Source organism: Stegodyphus dumicola, chromosome 7 (genome assembly GCF_044657685.1).
Source record: "Stegodyphus dumicola isolate Sdum_Otavi_A_Nest chromosome 7, ASM4465768v1".
Lineage (NCBI taxonomy): Eukaryota > Metazoa > Arthropoda > Arachnida > Araneae > Eresidae > Stegodyphus > Stegodyphus dumicola.
The window spans coordinates 128,348,160-128,373,562 of NC_140774.1; the positions used below are offsets into that span (position 1 = coordinate 128,348,160).

The 25,403-nt window shown below is 34.8% G+C and overlaps 1 protein-coding gene across 1 annotated transcript in view; it reads left to right on the plus strand.

Annotated features, from left to right (window-relative positions):
- The window catches only part of LOC118206073 (short transient receptor potential channel 4-like), a 46,897-nt gene extending 22,206 nt beyond the window's left edge, over positions 1–24,691 (plus strand). Inside the window, exons 7-13 of the mRNA XM_085821429.1 lie at positions 2,662–2,767; positions 4,864–5,095; positions 10,857–11,023; positions 13,496–13,730; positions 15,201–15,386; positions 20,872–20,928; positions 24,543–24,691. Of these exons, the coding sequence (XP_085677555.1) occupies positions 2,662–2,767; positions 4,864–5,095; positions 10,857–11,023; positions 13,496–13,730; positions 15,201–15,386; positions 20,872–20,928; positions 24,543–24,596 (1,037 nt within the window). The 3' untranslated portion in view covers positions 24,597–24,691. The remainder of the gene's footprint in view (positions 1–2,661; positions 2,768–4,863; positions 5,096–10,856; positions 11,024–13,495; positions 13,731–15,200; positions 15,387–20,871; positions 20,929–24,542) is intronic.
- Positions 24,692–25,403: the final 712 nt, after the last annotated feature.

Here is a 25,403-nt window from a genome sequence, read left to right on the forward strand (position 1 = left end):
ACCATTTTTTAAATTTTCTTCCAAAGTTGTTTCCAAATCATAATACTCGTATGATAGATTTTGGTATAATTATACCATCTTTTCAAGAGGAACGCTTATTCGCTCAAAATTTTAAAAACAATTTTTGTTTAAACCGGTAACCGGTATTGTTTACCCGGATTTTTCCTAAAATTAGCTTATTTTTTTACTGTTGCATAAACTTTAAAATTTTAATGTGGAATTATAATCATTATTTATTTTTTAATATGGATCAAATAACTGAATTACTTTAAAATAAAGTTTAATTTTCCTAGAGGAGTGTTCCAAATAATATTAGTTATACACTGGTGTGCAAAAATTAAGGACGAAGTCGAAAAATTAGCATATCAGCTGAACGAAGAGGCAGAGCGGACAGAAAGACCAATCAGGAGATTAAGTAAGGTGATGTACGGTAGCACATGCGCAGATATGCAGATAGACGTAATGGGAGAGTGTCTGAGTAGTATAAAGCACGTTGTCGGTGTAAGATCAGTATTTCTGGCAAAGAGATTGCACGCCGTATAGCAGTTAAAATCACACCGAGTTGCTGCCTCAGCGAGAAACGGCGAATAATCAATCTGTTAGACGACATCTGGATGCTTTTACCTGAGGTCAAATCATTGGGAAGTTGGAGGAAGGCCGCAGTGTGACAAGTGTGGCTGCAGAGTTCGGAATTGCTCACAGCATCGTTTCACGACTTTGGAGACAATTTCAAACTACAGGAACAGGGGGTTTAGTAGTGGTCGTCCACGAGGAACCACACCCACAGATGACCGGTATATTGCCTTACAGGCCAGAAGAAACAGGCGGCAGACAGCGGGAGAAATCGCTAGACACACGACACAGGCGACTGGACGACCGATATCGCGTTTTACCGTGGCCAGAAGACTGCACGGTGGTGGTCTGTTTGCACGACGCCCTGTACGGTGTGTACCTCTAACGCCTGCCCATCGGAGAAGGCGTTCTCTGTGGTGCCGGGAACACCGGAATTGGAGAGACAATGAATGGGGACGAGTACTCTTTATAGATGAGAGCAGATTCAGTCTGAGTAGCGATTCTCATCGCATACTCATCTGGAGAGAGCGGGGAAGCCGCAATCATTCCTCGAACATCATTGAAAGGAACAGGTATGGAGGTGGCGGTGTTCTCGTTTGGGGAGGCATCATGCTTGGTAGTCGTACAGACCTTCACATCTTCGACGCAGGTTCAGTCAACGGGACCCGTTACTGTAACGAGATTCTTCTTTCATATGTGCGTCTTTTTAGAGGCGCTATGGGTCTGCAGTTCCTTTTCATGGACGACAATGCACCATCCCATCGCACAGTAGCTGCCGAACAGCTCTTAGAGAGTGAGGATATTGAACGTATGGATTAACCGGCACGATCTCCGGATCTCAATCCCATCGATCATGTATGGGATTTTCTAGGCAGACGCTTGGCAGCTCGTACCTTACCACCAGTAACGATTCCGGAGCTTCGATTGGCGCTGCAAGACGAATGCGCAGCAATGCCTCAACAATTCATTGACACCGTCATTCTCAGCATGGGCAGACGCTGTGAAACCTGCCTAGCAGTCAGGGGAGGTCATATCCCCTATTAAAGACCGGATGTTTCTTGCTGGACACCCATCACAGGGATGTTTCGGCCTTCAGTCGCATTGCGCTACATGCTACGTTTTCAATAAAGCTTCTTTTTATCCCTCTGATTTCTCTTTTAGTAAGTGTTGCTTACATTACTCATGTCCTTACGTATTGGGGATCTTACGGTATTAAATGTGTTGATTTTGAAAGCTTTTGTACAAAGTTATATTGAAAAAAACCGTCTCGTCCTTAATTTTTGCACACCAATGTATATTGCGAGTACAAGAAATATTATATTTACAATTTGAAAATGCTTGACAATCGCGTTGAATACCAATAATTTAAAGAACAAAGAAACAGGGAAAATAAAAATAACTTAAAATATAGTTTTTATGCTAAACATTGAAACTTTTAATATGATTGCAATCGAATGATGCTAAATATTTTTAACGAACAGCGAAAAAACATTCATCGTATTATAACTGTATTTGATACTCTCTGCTTTGCCTTAGTTTAATTTTCTGAACCTTTTTTCAAAGAAACCCACGAGTATTCAATTTTTATGCGTGAGAAGTCCGAAATGCATTTTAAGTATATTTGAATATGGTTTAAAAATTCAGTTTTAAAACTTTATCCAAAGCTAAAAGTCAAATAGGTCCCAAATATGTCTTACAAAATATTTTATCATAAAACACGTAGATGGTAACAAAAGTTTTCATGCAATAAGGCTTACAGTGAGATGAAAATAGGAACATTTTCAAATCCAAAGTTCAAGCCTAACAAACACAATATCATTTGCATGCTGCCACAAATTACGCAGTGCGTTACAAATTATTCATTTTATATGAAACATTTTCGAAATATGGGTTACCACAAAAAATAATAAATAAAAAAGTAAACTGGAAACCTAAAAGGCAAAACTAAAGATAAAATTAGCTTATATTTATCAATATTAAGGATTCAGAACCCTCTTTTTTCTATTTCTTTTATATAAAATTTAAGTTTAACTGATCTAAAGACAAGTCTGTTATATTTTCTAAACCTAACTCTTTATAAATTTGTAGGTCTTGAAGCTATAATAGTAATTTTTGTTCTTGGTCACATATGGTCTACTTTTCGACAATTCTGGGTAGAAGGAGCGAAAAGATTTTTCAGCGTTCCTTGGCATTGGTAAGAAAACATTTTGATGCACTTTTTCCCTCGTCCTCTTTTCCTGATAACCTTTTATGATCTCAGAAACATAGGTTGCAGATAAAATACTGTAATACCATCCAGCCGTCAATAGGCTAGCACTCTTACACATGACCCTCAATATATCGTTGAAATTTCATTAAAAAACGTTCGCTTCGTTTCAACAAAATGCCAGTCGAACCATTATAGCTCCGTTCTTGAATGTTCTGACGACATCCTAAGGAGAATGCTGCAATGATACTCTTTCAAGCAGAAAACATACAAGTTATTTCTCCTGTAACCAGGTCCACCAGCCGCTAAGGGGTAAAATTGCTGCATAGTGCCAATATAAGCCGGTTTCAAATACCAGCGAACGGAGCAACTGCATGGGAATGTTTGTGTTTTTCCATAAGTATCACTTAAATACAAGCCAGATTCTTTAAAAGTCCTTCACAAAGGCATCCCTTCCCTCTGTATAACGCTCGCGTACTTTGCCGTAATCCAAAATCCAGTTACTTCCAGACCGTGAATCCACTTACCGCTCTGCTGCTTAAGAACCGAATGATAGTTCTCATTCCGAGGCTAAACTATGATTTTTGCTCTTAGCGTGTTTTCTTTCATTCCAATGTGAAGTTGAGGGGCGAGGGCGAAAACGAATGCTTCTAACAAGAGTTAAATTAATCTTCATATATAAACTCGCTGCTATATGTAAGCCAAGAAAAAGATTGCTTTTTTATTTAAATAGCTACTTTTCTGCATTTTCACCTTAAGAAGATGAATAGTAGACAAACGTTAATTCAGTTTTAAAGATGGTAGAGTTACCCGCTCAAAGCATACAGTATTACAAGGTTACTTGGTATTTTCAAAATGCCTATTACTTCTCGTTTACATTTGTAAACGTTGGTTGTTTATGGCACTGTTTCAAGATTAAGCCCACAAGATATTCATATGGATACCACACTGGGATTAAAGCTAAAGATGCATAACCTTCTGCTTGTTTCTCTTAAAGGAAAAACTTGAAAACACTCAAATTATTTTTACAATTGACTAAATCTATGCCAAACACAAGGTTATTGCTTTTCTAATTTTTGTGCTTTACTTTGTATACTTTGTTTCTTTTCTGTTTTGAATTAAGGTCCTCACAACACGTTTTTACTATTTCTACAATGATGTCTGTTTAAGTGCCTGTGTGACAACTTTTTTGACCTTCATAAGTCTTACATAAAACTTCCAAAATACTCTGTTTTCCGTATTTAAGCCTTTTGCATTCATATAAAAAGTTGACTACATTTTGGATAAAACTGGAGAATACGGAAGTGGTATTTTCTTAAAGCCCATAGTAGTTTTTTATGAAAAACCTTATTAAAATTAAATCCAAAATTTTTCAGTTTTAATATTTAAGATTTTTACATCAATGGGAAAATTCTATAGATTTTGGCTAAAACTTCTAAACCAGAAGTAATATTTTACCCGCATATAACTTCTTCAGAGTTTAAATCTTCATATATAATCTTAACCATTTTACTCAACCAGTGCTAATTAATGTATTTTTAGTGAGTATGTTAAAATTTTTCAGTGTTTCCAGTTAAGAAAAGTTTTATTAATTGTAAAATTCGCAGCATTATTTAACTAGTTTTGTATCTATATAACTTTTTTTAAGCGTAGCAATTTAACAGAAAGTGTCCTTTCATTTCTAAAATTAGATGTCAACTTGAAAAGAAGATTTCATTTTTATCTATATGACGGATAAGAATTGCTTCTCATTATTTATTGCAAAATGTTTGGATAATTTTCTCAACCTTTCTTATAACCTTTTGCCCCAGAAATTTACTACACTTTTCTAACTAAAGTATATCCATTATTTCTGCCGATAAAAGAATCAAATTTGATACTTTGTGGTGCCTTTTCCATTTTCTCTGTTAAAATAAAAACTACTCAGTTTGTTCTCAGTAGTACTTCATATCAGGGTAAACAAAGGATTGACTACTTACTCTGAAGCTACTACATAAAAGGTAACAAGTCGCAAACGATTGTGAGACAATATTTATTTTTTTATTTTTTGTAATATTAACTGTGTATTATAATTTTTATTGCAGGTATGACATGATAATGGAATTTCTTTTCGTACTCACATTTATGCTGTGGAGTAAATCATTTTTTGATGCTAAAGCAGATCGAATTAAAAAACAAAAGCCTCTGGAGAGAAAATTTTGGTCAAGCTTGGATTCCACGCTCCTCCACGAAGGATTCTTTGCAATAGCAACTATACTCACCTTCGGCAAACTGGCATACTATTGCTTACAGAGCTCCAGACTAGGCCCATTGCAGGTAAACCTTTGCTCTCAGTTTCTATTTAATCCACAATGTAGTAATCATTTTTCCGGGGAGAATGCATGAACATATTTCTAGAACAGGAAGGAAGTACATAGATTATTGGTATTGGTATGGATATTAATATTGCTTTGACTGGAAGACTTCGAAAGCCCATGCATTTCGAAAGACTACTTAACCATTACATTTTCAATATATCACTGTTAATCCTTTCAGTATACAGGTTATTAAAACTAACCTCTAGCTTCTTATTTAAAAATTCCTATTATCACTATACTAGAGGAGTTAAAAGATCAGTTTCAATCATACTGATCATATGGCATTTCTTTTGAGTTTAAATAGGAGTTAATTGTTATTTTGCATCTTCCTGTTTGCCTCGTTTTTTTTTTTTTTTTTTTTTTTTAGTTACTCACTCAGTCTAGAGATTAAGCTTAATGGGAAAGCGTTACAGTTTAAATATTAAGAGGAAGAACCGTAACCGCGTGACTAGTAGTAGACAGACATTTGGCTGTGTAACAAATAGCTGCCGCACTTCCTTGCATCCAAACAGCCGCTGCTCACTATGATTGTACTGACGGACATTATACCATGTTACTTTAAAACAGACATTTCAAGGCTTTACTGCCTAGTACTTATCTTCTCCACCTCATTTGAGACGGTAGCTCAAGGTAGTCTTTATTCAAAAGCTTTTTCATGAAGCGAAACACGCGAAAAGGAAATAAAATGGGGGACAAAAATTAAGCGATTCGATCTTTTTTCCGCAGCTGCTGTTCCTATGTTTACGAGTCAAATTGGACGGCGGAAAATAACCATGAAGGTCCTACTTTAAAGTAACTGGCTCTAGTTAGTGTCGATAAGTTAGTCTTGATTTAGATTAGGTTGCCCGACGAACGCGTATTGTAGCTTCGAGTGAAATGCTGGTAGTATGTCCGCGGCCCAGACAGTATAGTGGTTAGTGACGCTGAGTGCCGTATCGATGGGCACGCGTTGGAATCGCGGAGAAGGTATGGATGTTTCAAAGCATTCATTATAATTTCATAAGGAAATTAAACAAATAAAATATACCAGCAAAGCAGCAAATGTTATTTAAATATTAAAAAATGTCTAAACCCATTTTGAATTTCATATATAGCCCTTTTTTATCAACAATTGTAAAACGTTTATACGAGTAATTATGCACATCTCCAAAATCAAAGCTCGAAAGACCAATTTAAAGAAACAAGGTGCATAAAAGTTCTAAGCTGAAAGTATATCTAGATGTGCAATAATTTAAGGAAGTTGAATTGAACAAATTTATTAAAAATGAATCTAGTTTGTATAAACAGGACACAAAATATGACACATACTGAGGAAATATGAAATTAAGAATAATGGGGAAATTTTTGTTTATTAAATAAGATGATCTTAGGGTTAAATCACCGGTGCCATTGCCGGAATTTGAATCACAGATCTTCCACTTCCTAGCTGTATGTGCCAACCACTTATACCACGAGAGCAAGTGCAGAAGAATGCGATAATCCTTATATAAGGCAGTTAGTAGTCGTTTTATTGCTAATCTTTTCGTTTTCATCATTATTTTCATGTTAAAACCCTCTGAGCGGCCAGGCTTTCGCTAAGAAATCACAAATTTCCCAAAACTACTAGGAGAACAAATTATTTTTTTGATTTTACTGTAGAAGCTCTCCTGATATTTCATACCTGGATTTGTGTACTTTTGATATATTGCCTTTATTTCTTTGACATATTTTAATATGTACGTATATATACGTTCTTACAGATGACACAAAATATAATCTAGGTCGTATATATACGGTCTTGCCGCTTAGAGGGTTAATATGGTTCATGCTTTAAAAATTCTAAATAAATCTGTATCATCTCCCGAAATAAAATGCTGTGGATAATAATTCATAAAAATTCTTGTGCTGCCACTCTTTAATTCAAGAGGAATATAAAGAACTGTGGCATTCTTCTATGCATGCTGCTGTAGTGTAATCGGTAACACGTCAAACTAACAGTTATAAGATTCATTATACGAATCCCGGCGAGAACACAGTGGATTTTTCACATTTGTTCCTCCGAAAAATCTAATGTCTAGGCCACTTACAATATCTTCTTCCACTGAATCTGTTTCTTCCAGAACTACTCGTCATAATTCGTAAAGGACTGTGGTAAAGAATTGCCATCGAACGGATTTTTCAGCTAAGACACGTCTATTTTTTTATGGAGATTTACGTCTGCAGATCTGGCAGAATAATTCATTCTATGAGGACGAAGGAAACTTTTGGCAAACACAATCCGATATGGATAAGCGTTTTTGTCCGTTGATAGGAACTAAGAACAAACAATTCTGCAGATCTATCTAACAAAAAGAATGTAGAATCTGTTCCTCATAGAGTGTAGCATTTGAATTACCTTTCAAGAGCTTGTGCAAAGAGCTTGCCGCCATTTGAAACTCGAATTATAAATAAACCACACTAATAAACCGCTTCTTTCAGAGGAATCTTGTTCCCTTTAATTTTATCCCGATTTTGCGTTTCTGTTTTTCCCCGTAAACTGACAACAGCTATCACTTTGCATGTGGAATCTTGACACATCAATAAAAAAAAACAGAAGCACGACTATTTTTACTCCTTGGGATGTTGTTTACAAAACGCCAAAAGAGATCAACATTTAGAACTGAAAGAAAGAAAACTCCATGTTTTTCTAGCACAGGTGAGCACCTCCAGTTTCCGATACATGTTTTAGCATGATATGTTTCTAACTAAAAGCTGTGGAAATATTTGAAGATACTTTTACGCTAGGCATCTCATGCCTTCTTATTAATACAGCTGAACAGAAGCTCTTTTTGTCAATGGGATGGCTTTGGTAAGGTCTTCTTGACTCATCAAAAATCTCATTAAAGTGGGACATAATGTTATCTAGCAAACTGAGTCGAAAACACATTTTTTGGCGAGATTATACAGCCGATTTAATTTTCGCACAATCTCGGTTTTCAATCTTGGATATGCAAATTTTTTATCTAAATATTTATAACGAATGATGACATATATCATACGATTATTATAGTATTTTATATTCTGCGTTAATCGAGAAGAAAAGCATACATCTTGGACTTAACAGTCTGAGCATATTTGTGATGTAAAATTGCGAAATATTCTGCCTTAATTTAGATCAGGGTTTCTTAAACTTTTTTGAATCGCTACCCCTTTTTATCACTCAGATTTTTTCGCGACCCCCAGGACCTCACAATATTTACAAAAATTCTGTGGGATCCCCATAAGTATTGCGCAAATCCGACACACGCGTGAGTGCAACCGTCAATTTTTTCACTTGTACTGTAATATACTATAGCAATTTGAGGTCATTAATTTTTAATTTTAGGACATAGAACAATGTGTAAATTTTAAATAAGTAACAGACGAAATGACAGCGTCACGTGCAATGCAAGTAAAATGAACGTTTATATTATAAAAAGAAATACGTCGAAACGTTTTCGTATTTTTCTTTCTCTGTATTGTCTTGCCTTTATCTCTATTTTCAGATACATTGTGCAAAAATATTTGGTATTTGTAAAATTATTATAGTAAGTTAAAGAAATATCAAAACTGCTAAAAGTTTTGGCAAACCCCTTCTGCAGGTCCCGCGACCCCCAAGGGGGTTGGTACCCATAAGTTTAAGAAACCCTGATTTAGATTTTTGAAAGATATTTCAATATATTACTAAATTTAGTGAAAGCAATTCATAATATAAATGAAAAATAAGAAATTTAATAAAACATTCTCTGTTTCAAATTACGTCCTCAAAGGGAGAAAAAAAGAGTCTAGACTTCTGCTACGTTGAATTTATGCAAAAGTCAACCTCAAATTGGCATCGATTGTAATATATGCTGCATGCACTTCGAAAGACGATCTAGCGCGATTTCTGCTTTCAAGGAGTAGATTTATTTTGAAGAAGAGAAATTAATAGAGAACACTCTTCCTTAAAAAAATCAGATTAATTTTAAAAGTGCATACAGCAATTAAAGTTAGTATAGACCTCAAAAGGAACTTTTTTAAGGTAATACTCTGCTCTCCAAAAGTTAAGGAACAGCATTTTTTTTGTGTGTGTCTAATTTGAGAATGAAACACTGTAGAAACAAGAAATTAAGAGGACATATTCCATTAAACAGTTCTTTAATGAATGTGACATAGAATGTTTCTAAAGTTCAACACAAACATGGGTTTTAATAAGGAATGTGTCCACTCCTAGCACCAATACATTGGCGGTAACGACGTTCCATGCTGTCAATTAAGTTGTCGGTCAGTGAAATGGGAAGCAACGACCAGACACTGAGTAATCCTTGTTCAAGCTCATCTAACGATCTTAGATGAGTACTTACAGGAGTACTTAATAGCCTGTCTTCCAAGGTAGTCCCAAAGATGATCTATCGGATTCAGGTCTGGGGATTGAGCTGGCCATTACATCCGCTCCATACCGTGACCCTCAAGATATTTTTCAGCAACCCGAGCTCGATGCGGTGGCCCATTGTTTTCTATCAGAAGAAATCCAGGCCCAATAGCAGCGGCATATGGGCGGAAATATTGATCAAGGACTCACACCAATCAAAGTTCCTCCGTGGAACACATGCAGGTCAGCGTGATCTCCGAGAGAGATCTCAGAGCAAACCATTATTCCACCAACTCCGTAACTGTGTCATTCCACAATTTGGGATTAGTTGCATCTTTGCTTTTTTCCCTTTAGATCAGCTGACAACTTGAATCACTCTCCAATGTGAGGCTGGAATCGTCTGTGAAGAGAACAGACGCCCATTGTTGACTGGTCCAGAAGGTGTGTTTGTTCTCTTGCCCAAAATAAACGGGCACCTCTGTGTCTTCGGGTCAAGGGGACACAAAAAACTGGTCGTTTTGCATACAGACTGTATTGAGCAGGCGTTTTGCACTGTAGGTGTTTTGCACTGTAGTAGAGATTCGTGTACCTGTTGCCATTAAATGATCTGCCATGAGCTGAGGCACAGTAATGTTACTCTTCCTTCGGGCCGAAAGAGCTAAAGAACGGTCTCCCGCAGGCGTTGTATTTCTAGGTCTACCTGGAACATGTCTTCTAGACACAGAATCCTCGGATTCATAGTCGGAAAACCACACTACGAGAGACATTGAGACCACAACACCACGAAGGCATGCTAGGAAGGAGGGAGAAATACCTTACATACTCCCCCTTTTAAAGGGCGACTGGGGATTTTAGGGGGCCCAATCGCCAAATCCTGGGTTGGAGAGTCATCATCCACAACCCTTTTAGTTCGGGCGCCACTGTAGAGACATTAGGTAATTTTTGGAGGCAGAAGAGATGAAAAATTTCCTTCCGGGAATCGAACCACGGACCTCTGAAATACCGGCTCAGTGTGTTGACTACTGTACCACGAAGGCACGCTAGGAAGGCGGGAGAAATACCTTACACCTTTTTTCTCCAGCTCTTATCCCTTTCCCTTTTATAAAATAAAAGTGGTAGCCATTGTTTTTGCACTCCTATCTATATGAGCTGTGAATTTAAATATTACTGGCATTTTTGTAATAGTGAGCCTTCAAAAACATGCTGTTCCTTAACTTTTGGAGGGTTAATTAATATTTAGTGTATATTTTTCTGATATCTATTACTTTAATAATCATTCTTAAATTCTTTATATAGTATATTCTATTTCTTTATCTTCGTTATTTTATTGCATTTAAAACTTTTAAGACATCCTAAATTTAACTATTTTCAGGTATCCCTCGGAAAGATTTTCATGCAAATTGCCTATTTTCTCCTATTCTGCTTCATAATGATTCTGTGTTTCGCTATACCTATGACCAGGTCGTACGCATACTATACCGGAATGACACAAACCACTGCAGAAGGGCAAAGTGTAACCCAACTGTCTTCTTTCAGCACGTAAGGAAGAAATCTCTTTCAGGACATATCATAGTCAATTTTTAACAATGCAACTTGGTATTATAACAGAATGACTATTATCATATGATAGTCCTCAAATGTTATTACAATAACTTAAGTTGGAATGTTATTGATAGTGATATTATAACTTGCCAAGAGACACTGAAGCTATACAGAAAGCCACTACTTAAGTCAGGATTTCAGCTAGACTTACGCAATGTAGTGGTTGAATTGCTAAATTTTTGCAAAGAGATAGATAAGCATAGATAAACCGAGGAGGAAACCGTAGATTCCCCCACCCCCATCAACAAGAGACTTTGTACTCATCTTCACTTTGCTCGATTAAATCTAGCTAAGTTAAATGAAAATTTTTACCTTTTGGGAGACATATAGCACAATTTTAAATTCGACATGCACAGGGATTTTCAACATGGGCAGAAATTCCACAGAAAAGTCAGAACTCTCAGCTTACACACGAATCTGCTTATATTTGAAAATTTACGGTAGATATTTTAAATTTTAATAAGTCTGATATAAGAAAAGGCGAAGAGAAGAAAATGTGTGTAGTGTGGGCGCACTCAGCTGATTAATGTTTATTGACATATTTTACCTGAACCATTGTAACCATTGTGTCACTAGTTGATTTATTTTGTTAACTTTACTACTCGTTATTACGCAAAGTTTCAGTTATGTTGTAAAATGAAACAATGAAATAACGAACTTACTTTCGTTTAATCTCTATTTAATATTATTTTATTTATTATTTAATCTTCGTTTGATCTTATCATCTCAAAATCTTAGCGTCTTTGTTTAATCTTATCTTCGTAAGTCTCAAAATGAATAGGCTACTTTAACGTTGGATTTATTCTCTGCTTTTTAATTCTTCCATTCTCATCCCCATAAAATTCATACCATAGCGAATTTCGGGGTTAGCTTCTTCGATTCACTAGAGAATCGGAAGCCCGATTCATAACTTCTAAAATTATGTATACTTTTTGCCTTTAATCGCGCAGATTTAATATCTACTCTAGAGGTATCGAATATCTTCCTTATCTATACCGAGGTAGAAGCTCTGGCATATAATATGGTTTCGTGATCCCTCCCCATACAGGATATACTTGCTCATACATATAACATAGAACTACCAGACGTAGGAGGAAAGGGCCATTAGTACCTCTGAACTCAACGAAAAAATATTTATCAGAATTGTCACTTTACTGTTACATAGAGATTTACGATGTTACAAACAGTGTTTTCAATACGATGTATGTAATTACATTGAAATGTATGCAATATTTCCTACAGAAGCTGAAGCAAATCGCATAGCAATTTATATTTCTAATATTATATACTAAATTTTCAATATTAATTAGGTTTTTGCCATTCATTCCTCTGATACTTCTTTCCGTATGTTATTCTTGTTGCTTTTTATCTATTAAAATGACAACTAGAAAGTTTTACGTTATACGTAGAAACAATGTACGGTTTCCCTCTGTAATTAGCCTGAGTTCTTCTACCTCACTAAAGTCTGTAACTTTAAAATTAAAATTTCAAGGCCATAGTGATCCACTTCTCATTTACGATCGTAACATGTGTCGTCATCACTGGACAGAGAAAATTAGGAGATATCAGGAAATTAGAGGATTCGAGCATTTTTCCGCGGCTGAAGTTGCCATGGTATGGGGTAAAAAAGTAATCTCGAAGTACCTATTCGGAAATAACATACTTGTAAGGAGAGTTTTCGCTCCGTCTGTGAAATTAAGTACTGAAATGGAAGGTGGTTTTAAACAAACTTTTTTAATTAAAACTTTAAACGGAACAAGTGAACGACTTGCGCTTACAATTTTAATCTTCGCAGCTTAAGAAATATTAGTTAAAAAAGCTGAACTTAAAATTTAAATTGATTAGATGCTGGAGACTATAATGCAAAATAGTTTAACAAGTGTCGGCTCAAATTATTAAGTGTGCTATTGATTTCGGCTGGCAAATTTTCTAAGTAATAATAATTAAGTAGCAGAGCGAGAGAGTCACAATGTAGTCAACGTCGCTGCTAAGTGCTCGCTGTCTAAATTTTCAGTAATTCTGCCTTAAATACTCCAAACTCGTTTACATCCTAGTGAGAGCTAATGAAAAGGAAGAGTAACAGTATAGTTCCAAATCATAAGAAAAGGTTTAATTAACATGAAATATACCTTACAACAATTTAGAAGAAGAAAATCGTTGTAAGAGCTGTTTAATAAGAGTAAAAGGGTTTATACATGCTCATGTAAGAAGGCAAGTGAGCCATCAGGTTAAGAAAAATTGCATAACCCAAAAAGCGACCTCAATCGTAATGAAGTAAAAACCGATAAGTTCCGTTAAACTGCATTAAATTGGCTAAAAATTTAACATTTTTCTTTTCCTTGAAAAAGAATTCGTAATATGAATATATATTTTTATAATTAAATTTCTAACACATGCATGCTTCCATAGGTTTACAAATTCTTTCTCCACTTTCTTCTGGGCTATGTTTTGCATGTCTCCAGTGGAGTCGGCTGATGTCGTAGTCGAAAATTTGTCCTCAGACAAAAAGAATCCTGTCATAAATCATCATGGATTCACTCAGGCTGTGGGAAGGGCGCTCTTCGCCACTTACGAACTCTTGATGGTGATTGCCTTGGTGAACATCCTCATAGCTATCCTATCCAACACATTCCAAAAAGTTGTCGTAAGTGTTGCTTTGGTAACTAATAAACAGCAAGTCGCGTTGAAACTATACTGAAGTTTTATTCCTTTCAAAAATAAACTAATGAAACGTTATTGAAGGCTATTTCAAGATAATTTTACTTAGTACTGCGATTGCAACCATTTGGTTGAAAAGAAACGAGGCTGGTTCTGTATTAATACATTTTTAAATTATTTATTTATGCATTAAACATATACATTTTCTTAATTTTATCTTTTTCGAACTGAATGAAGATGTTGCTTATAAAATTTACTTGATTAATTTAATTTCAAAATTAGGATAAATATAAATCATGTACGAGCCTGCCTTCAAATTCTTATGAAAAAAGGCGAAGCACACTTAATTGTTATATCAAAGCATCATTTCCATGATGTTGTTAATCAAAAACAGTATACATGCTTCGGAAATGGCGACAAATACCACATATATTATGGACATAATTTCATATGGCACAACTTATAAAGAATCGTCGTTTCTCCCCATACGTCTCTAATGGTGTAGGTGATTAATCTGTCTAGCTAGCATTAGAAGTGCCATGATTATAATCACGGCGAGGGAACGGTCGATGTTTCATGTTTCCTGACTTTGAAAAAAATGTAATCGTCTGTAGAACTAATACCTGAAGTGATAAAGCGTAATTTTATTATTCAATTAAAATAAGGGAGATACGCAGGCTAGCATAATGTTTTGTTGATCTTTACACATAATTTAGATTTCCTCCATCGTATGAATAAGCAAGCTGATATTAAAACATACGTTCCATCATGAGGGTGCACCTGCGTAAAAGCCTTGCTTTACAAACATTACTTTGGCACTGTATAAATATTACACAACTACTACATAAACAAACATTTAAAATTTTGATATTTATTTTCAACACAAGTAAATAAAATAGCTTATGTTTATTTATCGTAGAAATCCAGTTAACTGCCCTAGGGAAATTTCGATTTCTTGCATTTATTTTATGTATACGAGGTAGCTATAGATAGATCATTGGATGTTTACACAGGGACGGGATTTTTGACATACTGTCACGTAGATGATGTGATCGTATCGACACAGATGAAAAGAAAAGTGCTCAAGTCAAGACTTTATTATTCGAAATGAATAAGTAGCCACTTATATGCACTTGATGGACGAGCTGCAGTATTCCAGATTTGGAAGGTTCTAGAAAATGGAGATCTTAAATAAATTCTCAAATAAATGGGATATAAAGGAAACTGAAACAAAATCACTTTGTAGGGGACTTGCCTTTGATGGGTTTCGAACTCGGGAACTTCGTTTTCCGAATCCAACATCTCACTCACTCAGGTACGATGTGCTTGAGCGAAAAGAGCAATTTTCGCTACAATATCATTCTAAGAAATTTTCTTTTTATCATTGCAGGCATTACCTTAAAAAAAAGCATTTAATATCTTTCCTCGGTTGTCTCAAGTCTTTTTCCCCCTCTAGGACAATGCCGATGTTGAATTCAAATTTGCTCGAACCAAGCTCTGGACACACTTTTTTGATGAATCAACGAGAGTTCCAAGTCCCTTTAACCTTATTCCAAGTATGAACATGTGTATTTCTTGTCTGAATTACTGCAAGGCCCTTGCGAACAAGACGCCAGGGGCGAAAGCAAAGTTTTCTTTCACGGTATTGGCAGTTTACTGAAACATTTTATCAACTCAGTTGTATTTATTATAGTATTTGAGCCATAGCTTTAATCACTGTTCAATTAACATTGAAGAGCACCAAAATTATTCACATTTAGTTAGCTGATTTTTATAGTTATAATGTATAACTATTAGTTCCGTATTTATAATTATTAGTTCCAGTGACCTCTGAGCTATCAATCTTCTTAAATTACTGTGGTGAAAGCACATCAACTCGGTGAATTTTTTTTTTAAATATATCCTTTCCTATCCCCCATTATTGGGATCCCTTTCAAATGAACACAATCTTAACATGATGCAGGGATATGCAAATGAAAGGGGATGCAAATGAAAATACCACTGTATAATGCAGAACAGGTGTTTAAAATAAAAAATCTCAATGCTTCAAGAAGTCTGAAAATTTGAAGACAATACATGATTTATACGAGTGTAGCGTGCTTTACTAAATAAAATCATTTTTGTAAATTTTGTAAATTGATTTCCAAAACATGATGATCATTACACGACTGTTCCATTCTCAATTAATTTTTGAAGTAAACATTATAGACGATAAAAAAGTAGTTCTTTCTGAAATTGAATTTTCAACTGGAAATACGCAAGCAATATATAAAATTAACAGAAATGTGACAGATTATTATTGAGATATAAACTTACTATTTTTAATAAGCTTTTTTAAGGATAAAAGCTTTGATATTAAACCAGGAACATATTCATAATTCTTTTACCATAACTCTGCACTTTAAGCGCAGCAAAAATAATCAACAAAAATAATCAAGGGCAAAAAATGTAATCAAGAGAAGGGAAAAAATTAAAAATATGAATAAAGCTATGAATAACAACTTTTTTTTTTCTATTAGTATATTAACACTACTTTCTACTGATACTACAAAGTGAAACAATTTCTCCATTTCCTTGAAATTTTAATCCTCTAACGTTCCATTATGTGTTCCCTGTTCTACTTTATACGGACTTTTAAAATTTCTACTTTATACGGATTTTTAAACATAATTAATAAAAAATTTTCATTTAGCCATATATTTTCAAAACATGCATGTTTCGTAGCATATTTTAAGTTTACATACATGTTTAATAAATGGAAAAATTTCGCATCTATTTGGCATGAGTTTCAACTTCAAAGGCTCTTTGTATGTTTAAAGAGAATGGAAGAAGTCTCATTTCGGTCACACATGGATTACAAAAATAATATCGAAAAACGCTGCCTCATTTTTCGTGAATAAAGATTTTAATTCTTAAGAAGTCCATTTTTTCTGTAAGTTCATAAATAATTATAAAAATAATTAAAAAAAATGACTATACTTTGAGTAGCCCATCACTTAACTTACTCTTTCTGTGAGTTGGCCGGTTAATTGACTAACGATATCTTTTTGAAAGAAGCGAAGACTTTGTGAGGAAAACTAATTCGCATCTAATTTAAAACGTTATCACATTTGGTAGCTATCCTTAACTGTGCTTGAATGGAAAAAATTCCGGGAATTTCCGCTTCCAGTATACTTGACTTAATTTACGCGAATATTTAGCGAGACAGAGTTGCAGACGAAATATTTCGTCTTGTAAGACAAAATACTTTCTCGTAAAATATCCCTGATACGTACGCACATCAGATCGTCGAGCGCAACTATTTCGGCTGGAAACCTCCCGTTCATACTAATGCTAGAAAAAATGTGTTTCTCGGAAAAGTTTCTTATAGCGTCGCGAGCCGCTTATGTGATAATACTAATACAAGAATGAAAAACTATACAAACTCCAATTCAGTCAGCCAGTTCGCCTTTGGTAACCCTTTATTTCAATTAAAAATATATTTATTAGTCCAAAAAGGCAGTTTGCCCTGAAGGACTATTAATTTCGTTTTCGCATTTTGCGTTAAAAACTATAAACGGCAAATCACTTTTCAAATTGTCGGCGCCAAATGTTATAACCCTGTATAATGTTTAAAGAAATTAAATAATGAAGAATCTGCACGAATGCATGTATGTTTCTCGCATTGTGATAAAACAACGGTACCTAGAACTATCAAAATTTGAATAACGTAATCTTCCATAGAATATGGGCAGATGGAAGCCTTAATTTGAATTTGAAATTTGTTTTATTATCGATTGCATATTTTGTAACACTTCAACAAATTTTTGATTAAAAAACTAAATTATTTCAAAGCGACCAATGGCAACACTGTACGAAAAAAAAATTTTTTTTCCCTCCAGCGCACGAGACTCTGCATCGTAAATTCTAAAGATATGGTAAGTTTAAAATTATTTTGCGATATTGCTGTTGAACTGAATTTGATGGTTTGAGTACGTAGAACATGATATTTAATAAATAAAGGTAACACACAAAACGTTAAAAAAACGCCTCTTTAGACGTAATTTAAAATCTGAAACCTTTCAGAATTTTTACTTCCTTGTACGAAGTAAAAAGGAAGTATTGTAATCGTGAAAAACTTCAGGTATCATATTTCAAAAAAAAATCATCCATTTTAACCGCTATTCAATGCAATTTAATAATATTTTTGCGTGAAATCCGCAAGTAAGGACAGAATAAAGGACTCTTTTCCCCCCAAAAAAATTATAAAACTGATTTAAAATGAATTTTGAAGCGAATTTTTCGGGGCGTCTGTGTGTACGTACGTATCTCGCATAACTCAAAAACGAGTAGCCTCAGAACGTTGAAATTTTGTATGTAGGACTGCTATAACATGTAGATGTGAACCTCTTATTTTGGTTGCAATCGGCCGCACCAAAAGTTTGTAAATATGTGTATATATTTATATGTTACTCGGCTCAGTGAGCTCAGTTTCTTTATTCTTGTATGTTTGTAAATTGTGCATTTTTTCCTTTAAAAATGATTGAATTATGTTGTTCTTATCTTCCGGTTAAGGTTTTTATGCCTTTTGTAAATTTGGGTGCAATATTTGTGGAGTTATCAACAATTAAAAAGTTGTTTAAGTGCAGCTAAGAATTTTGCGATGGCGGACATGTTTGTTTACATTTTAAACTGGCAAAATAGCGGATTTGTTGCCAATCTAGAGAAACTAAACTTCGCAACAACAAAGATAACGCTTTCTTTTATTATTGAGAATTAAATCATGCTTAATCCATTCTGGAATTTATTAGAGGAAATAAGTGTTTAAGATTTACTTCGTAATTTTTAATATAGATATTTTAAGTTTTTATGTATTTTTGCCTTGTCGGGAAGTGAAAACTGAATAAATTGAATGACAAATACTGAATCGTCTGTGAAAAACTGTTTCTTTTTCGTTTTATTTGCTTAATTTCTTTTATACATCGTTTTAGATTTATTATAGTATTTGAATAGAACATGTGGCAACTATTAGATAATTCTTCAAATGATATAAATTTATATGCATTATGAATTATAATATGGACGAAATGTAACGCTGTTAAGTAAATCTAGCGTCAGAGTGTAGCCTATGGTAAACAAATAGAGTGAATTTTAAAAGAGTGCATTTGTTCTATTGTGGTTTATACGCTGTCGACGAAGTAGATTTAATTCAATCCAATAAGTTTAAATGAAATGTAAGAAAAAATGCGTATAATTTAATATACCGTGCAAGGAAGTCATGTGGTGTACACATCAGATTTTTTAATATTTTTATTCCTTTTTAAAATTATTGTCTATAATTTATTTATATCCCAGACAGTACGATTCTAAAAATTTATGTATATTTTTCGGGTATGTAAATATGTTAAGTGTTTTATCCTAAAGCATATAAGTATATTTTTGTAGCCTTGCGGCCAGAATATGTTTGGAAATACACAAGTTTTCAAAAATAAAGGAAAAATCACAAAAATAGCGATAATTCGTTCAAAATAAGCTAACCCACTTGAAATTTGAATTAATTGTCAAATAGTAATTGCTTAGTAAAACTGCAGTGTGCAAACTGGGGAGTTGTAATCGAAATGCGTCATCTGCGAAAAGCAAATTTCGTTATGATACTGTGATCTGCGATCGCCAATTTGTAACAATTACTTCCAGGCATCATTTGCCCGAAGAACTGCGATGGAGAGCTTTGGGGAGATTAGAGGTAGGACAAAGTCATACAGAAGTGGCCAGATGGCTAAATGTGAGTCTTTCTGTGGTCTGCAGACTTCAACAACAATTTCTAACCTTAGATTCGGCATCCAGGATGTTCAGCCAAGAACTGCCAACTGCTATGACGAGTGCTGATGACCTTGTTGTTATGCGCACGAAGGAATAGCATTTTAACTTCGACCCTCCCTTACTGCAGCCACTGGAAAATTAGTGTCAACATTAACCATGCGTAGAAGGCTTCACGAAGGAGGTCTGTACCCGAGGCGACCAGGCATTTGCGTGCCGCTAACGTGACATCATAGAAGGGAACGTTTGAATTGGGCACGTCAACATGTCCACTGGACAGCCGATCAATGGAGGGGTAGTTTTTTACCGATTAGTCCAGGTTTAGCCTCCAAAGTGATAATAGGGGTTATTTGATTTGGAAAGAACCTGGAACCCTTAGTCAAACATCCGTGAAAGAGATGCATATGGAGGAGGCAGTGTCTGTGTTTTCGGTGGTATCTCTGTAGGTGGGTGCGCAGACCTTTATTTCTTTCCACGTGGAACCATGAATGCTCAGGTCTATAGAAATGACATCCTTGATGCTTATGTGTGCCCTTATGAAAGGGCAATAGGTGGCAATTTCCTGCTACAGGACAACAACGCTAGACCGCACACGGCTTGCATCGTAGGTGATTATCTACAGCAGCAAACAATTCAGCGTATGGAGTGGCCAGCTCAATCCCTGGACCTGAATCCTATCGAGAATGTTTGGGATGCTTTAGGAAGATGTATAACTGCTCTCAGTCTTCCTTTTCAGAACCTTGCAACTGCTTTGTAAGAGCAACTCCTCTCACTTACTCCTTCTAGACTGCATAATTGACAGCATCGCACATAGCTGTACCTGTTGTACTAATTCTAGGGGAGATCATACTCCATATTGAACGTAATTTTCCTATACCAAGCTGACACATCCGATTTGTTTATTTTATATATCTGCTAATTTCTGTAACACCGTAATTGTCTGGTAATTTCTCTTGGTGTTATTTTATACCATACTATGTGTTATATATTGTGGTTCAGTTTCATTAAATTCTACATGTAACTTTTCGAGTAATCGTCACTTTTGTGATTTTCCCTTAATCGATGATAACCAGTGTATATAAAAAGCGTAGCTGCAAATAGTTGTTTCAGTTCAAAATAAAGCATATGAAATACCTAAAATAGGACTATATACTTATTTTTGAAGCAATCTGGGTGCATTTATGTGTACACAGAGTAAACAGGCGCCAAGAATGACCTTAAAAATTGGATAATGGCATTCTATTAATGATATCTTAAACGCAGCTTACTCTTTTCTCACGTATTAGCTATCGCCTCATTTCCATTCGACTTATTCTCTTTAACATTTTCAGAGATGCTGCTACATAGAATATGAGAAAGAAGGAGAAGTGGATACTCATGCATATGAGGTAAATGTTTTTTTCATATAAGATAGGGAGGGTGATATTATTGCATGCAGGCTGTAGAATTACTATTTTACTGATTTAACAGATTTAACTTTTGGTGAGCAAAAACATAGAGATGGCATTTCAAGGTATTAAAGCAAAATTCTAATTTTATTCTAGCTTGCATTAAATTTTGCTTTGGAAGTAAAAAGTTAGTTTCGAAATAACGTTTCCAAATAAAGCTGGATTTCAATTTTTATTTGAAGGAAATAAAAGATTGCTTCACAATTCTGTGTAATTGAACTAGTATGCTTCTTCTAAAAAAAAATTAAAAACAGATAAACAGAATTATAAAACATACGTAATTACTTCTTTTCCAAGAACTGTTTTTAAGAAAGGTATTGTAATTCATAACAGAGGATAATTTAAACATCTTCTCATATTTTTAATATGCTATTTTAATATGGATTTTAAATCCAGCATATTAAAAATATGAGAAAATATCCTCTTCGGGCACTCTTTTGACGCTAGAAATAGCTTGAGCCAATTAATGTTCCATCATATCAGTGCTGTCTTGCACAGCCTTTAAATTCTCATTCTTTCAGCCTATAAGTCTCGTAGTATACATGACAACCGCCTGTCCTCATTTTACGGATTTGTTGCTCTCAGTTGTTCATCTTACTCGGCGTATCATGTTAAGTACATTACTGAATTGATGGATACTTAGAAACTTTTTCCGCGAGTATTAAAACCAGAAAAAATCAGAAAGTACATGTATAAAAATTTAACGCACTATTGAATTGAAAGTTCAAAATTATTTGGCATATCATCGGATAGGGTTCAACGTTGGACTGAATTCAAACGAAGAAATTTACTCATAATTTTCTTCTTTTGAGCTTTGCGTCGTTATGAAGCATGTACTTAATTTATGAGGTATTTCTCCCGCCTTCTTGGCATGCCTTTGTGGTGTAGTGGTCCGCACGCTCAAAGCGTATTCGAGAGGTCCGTGATTCGAGTCCCGGCGAGGACATTGCTCATTTTTCAGCTTTTCTCCTTCAAAAAATACTAATTTCTGTACAGTGGCGCCCGAACTAAAAGGTGGTGAATGATGATTCTTCACAACCAGGATTTGGCGATTGGGTCCCCTAAAACCTCAGTCGCCCTTTAAAGGTTGGAGTATATAAGGTATTTCTCCCGCCTTCTTAGCGTGCCTTCGTGGTGTAGTGGTCTGCATGCTAGGTGTATATTCCAGAGGTCCGTGATTCGATTCCTGGCGAAGGCGTTGCTCATTTTTCACGTCTCCTGCTTCCAAAAAATCCTAACGTCTCTACAGTGGCGTCCGAACTAAAAGGGTGGTGGATGATGATTCTCCACACCCAGGATTTGGCGATTGGGTCCCCTAAAAACCCCAGTCGTCCTTTAAAAGGGGGGGGGAGTATATAAGGTATTTCTCCCGTCTTCGTGGTTTAGTTGTCTGCACGCTGGGCGCGTATTCCACAGGTCCGTGGTTCGATTCCCGGGGAAGGTGTTGCTCATTTTTTCATCACTCCTGCTTTCAAAAATTCTTAATGTCTCTAGAAATTAAAATTCCATTTCTAATCAATCTATTTTTGATTACGTTCGGCAGTGAGGTTAATTGATACAATTTCAAAGAACTATACTTATACGTTAAACGTTTATGAAGAAAGAGCAATTAGTGATATAGCAAACTAAATGGAAAAGTTTTCTATTTCGCCTTGTGATGTGTGATTTTTCAAGAAAAGACTTGAAATCACCCATATTCACCATATACTTTACTCTGGCAGTCTCGGTTCTAGGGCACAAAATACACGACCTCAGTTTGTAATATCGGAAAGGGAGCTTTTGCTGTCTCGGAGGTTAATGGCATATGCCATTCGAGTAGATAGCGCTATGGGCAATATAACGGTTTCAATGTGCACCCACGCCCTTCGTATTCTCCGTACTTTCAAGAATGGTGACCCTCGAAAGCCGGTTTAACGAAATGGTGTTTTATAGAGAATTCAATTTTAAAAAGTCCATTGCCCGTGGAATGGGAATCTAGTGGTGTTGATGCAAGTGAATATGTCCTAACACTCCTCTCTAGGGAGTTTTTGACATGGTACCAGCCTTCAACTAATACGGAGATAAACGGGGTCAATTCATATAGTGCTTTTAATTATGACGCGATTTGCTATTCACCCTAGGTGCCCTTTACCATATATACATCACAGTATTATTTACGACTTTCGAGCTTTTCGAAATAGCATCAAGCTGTGTGAATGCTAGAATTTTTCACAACTGTATACGCACATTCATCTCTTGAAATACCAAATACAAGTGTGAATCAAAATATAGCATTAACATGGCAATAAATATAACAGTCGCATCAAAGATGAATGTAAGAACGTATCCTAAGTTCAAAAAGTTTGTGGAAATTTAAGAAACCATTATCTAGTTCCCTTTCGAAATAACATCCATCAGAACACACATTTGCCCGGCATTTCTAACATTCCTGGATGTTTTGTTCCTGAATGCCTTCTTTTGTATCTATCAGCATGACTTTCACATAATTTTCGATAACTTAAATTGTTTGAAAATGTTAATGTCGTAGAACCAGATTGTTAGGAGAGTACAGAGAAACATGGGACGATTTCTCTAATAAAAGAATAATTACTGCGAATTTTTATGACTGATACAGAGAAATACCGTTCGAAAACAGCAGTTCTAAAATCAGAAACTTATGTGAAACGTGAAGAATTGACTAAATGTCTTAGTGTTTTGTTTCATCATGACAATGCTCGGCTTCATTTTCAGTGAATGTTTGACAGAAACATACAGTCAAACATTCACCATAAAACAGTTAAATCCCATTATAAGATCGTCCGGATATAGAATTACCCTTTATATAGTGTTGCATTTTTTTAATCATGAGTCGAATGCATGCAATTTCAGCGCTTAAGTATTCTGCACATAATATCAGATTTAAATATCAGTTATGGGTTATAGAGTCATTTCAGTTTACAAATCCTAAGTACACCTAAGATGTCTTCATTCATTTCACTCGACTTCACTTCCAAATTCTCTAAATGAACTGGAGATCATATATTTGGAGGCTGTCATGTAACATCTTGATAGCTTTTTCACAAATAAATTCAACAGCTTTTTGAGAATGGAATTTTCCATCTGCCAGAAATAGCAAAAAATCTTCGAATAAAATGCTGTTTATAGTATTAGCTAATTTCTTTATTGTTTCAATATTGCTTGATGAACGTTTACCGTCAACAAATTGTAGAACTCTCCTAACAGCCCAATAATTCGCACGGCCATTAAAATAAAATAAGCAAACCGTTGTGGCTAAGCTGTCAATCAGTTAAGACTTCTTGAAGAATCTAAAAGTTACTAATACGCTGGCACAACTACATTAAGCATAGTGCAAATTTTTTTAAAAAAAGCTTTCACATCTGTTTGTGTATATTACATTAGCAAAATAAACTGAAAATATTAAGATTACTTTCTGACACTTTCATATAAAATATGTTTATGTTAAAAGTGGTTTAGAATGCTGCTAAATAGATTATGACACAATATTTTTAAATGTTGTATTCATAACTGTGTTAATAAAATTTTCTCTTTAACAGACTCTTATGACAAATCTCGTTCAGCGTTATTTCAGAGCACAAGAACAAGATTAATGCTATTGAAATAGAGAATGTAGAAGCTTACCTCAGGAATATTAATTATTTCTTTCTTACATTTCGAATTATCGCTCTTTGTAAAAAGTTAATTATTTTTAAATAAATTATCCTGTCAAATTAATCTCCTGTTTATATTCTTAGAGCTAAGGACTACATTTTGAAAATAGAATAATCATTGCTAAAAACAGTTTATTGATTTTAGTATTACACAAAATAATATATATATACCTTAAAAACAGTCATTGAAGTTTCAAATCAATGTTTTAACCTGTATCGGTTATTATTACGTTTTTAAAGGTTTTTTTTTAGATTGATTATGAAATTTTTTAAATTATTTTCAAGCAACAAGAGTTTTTATAGATTCTCAACATTCATTCATGTTTTTTACATGGCGTGGAATCGTCTGCATCACGCCAAAACTACGAAATGGGACTTTTTTTGCGGGGGGAGGTGTTCTATTACATTTACTTTCCATGTTAATTTTTTATGTTTCCCATTATAGGGTAAAAAGAAGGAATAAACATTCTGTCAGAAAAATATACGTGAATAATTGCGTAGAGATCATACATAAGCGTGTAAAATAAATATATGAGAATAAGAGTGTAGAGAATTCATTTTTCTCAAAATCAAGCGGATGCAAAACCTTTAAAAACGTTTTCCTAAAAATAACGGGTTTGCGCATTTGTGATTTTGGTTTGATGTTGATGATATCGCAAGCAGATATTTTGTGTTGAAACATGCAATACATGGACTTGCGTATCTTATATTTCTTTAATAAATAATATTCAATTTCAGACTAATATG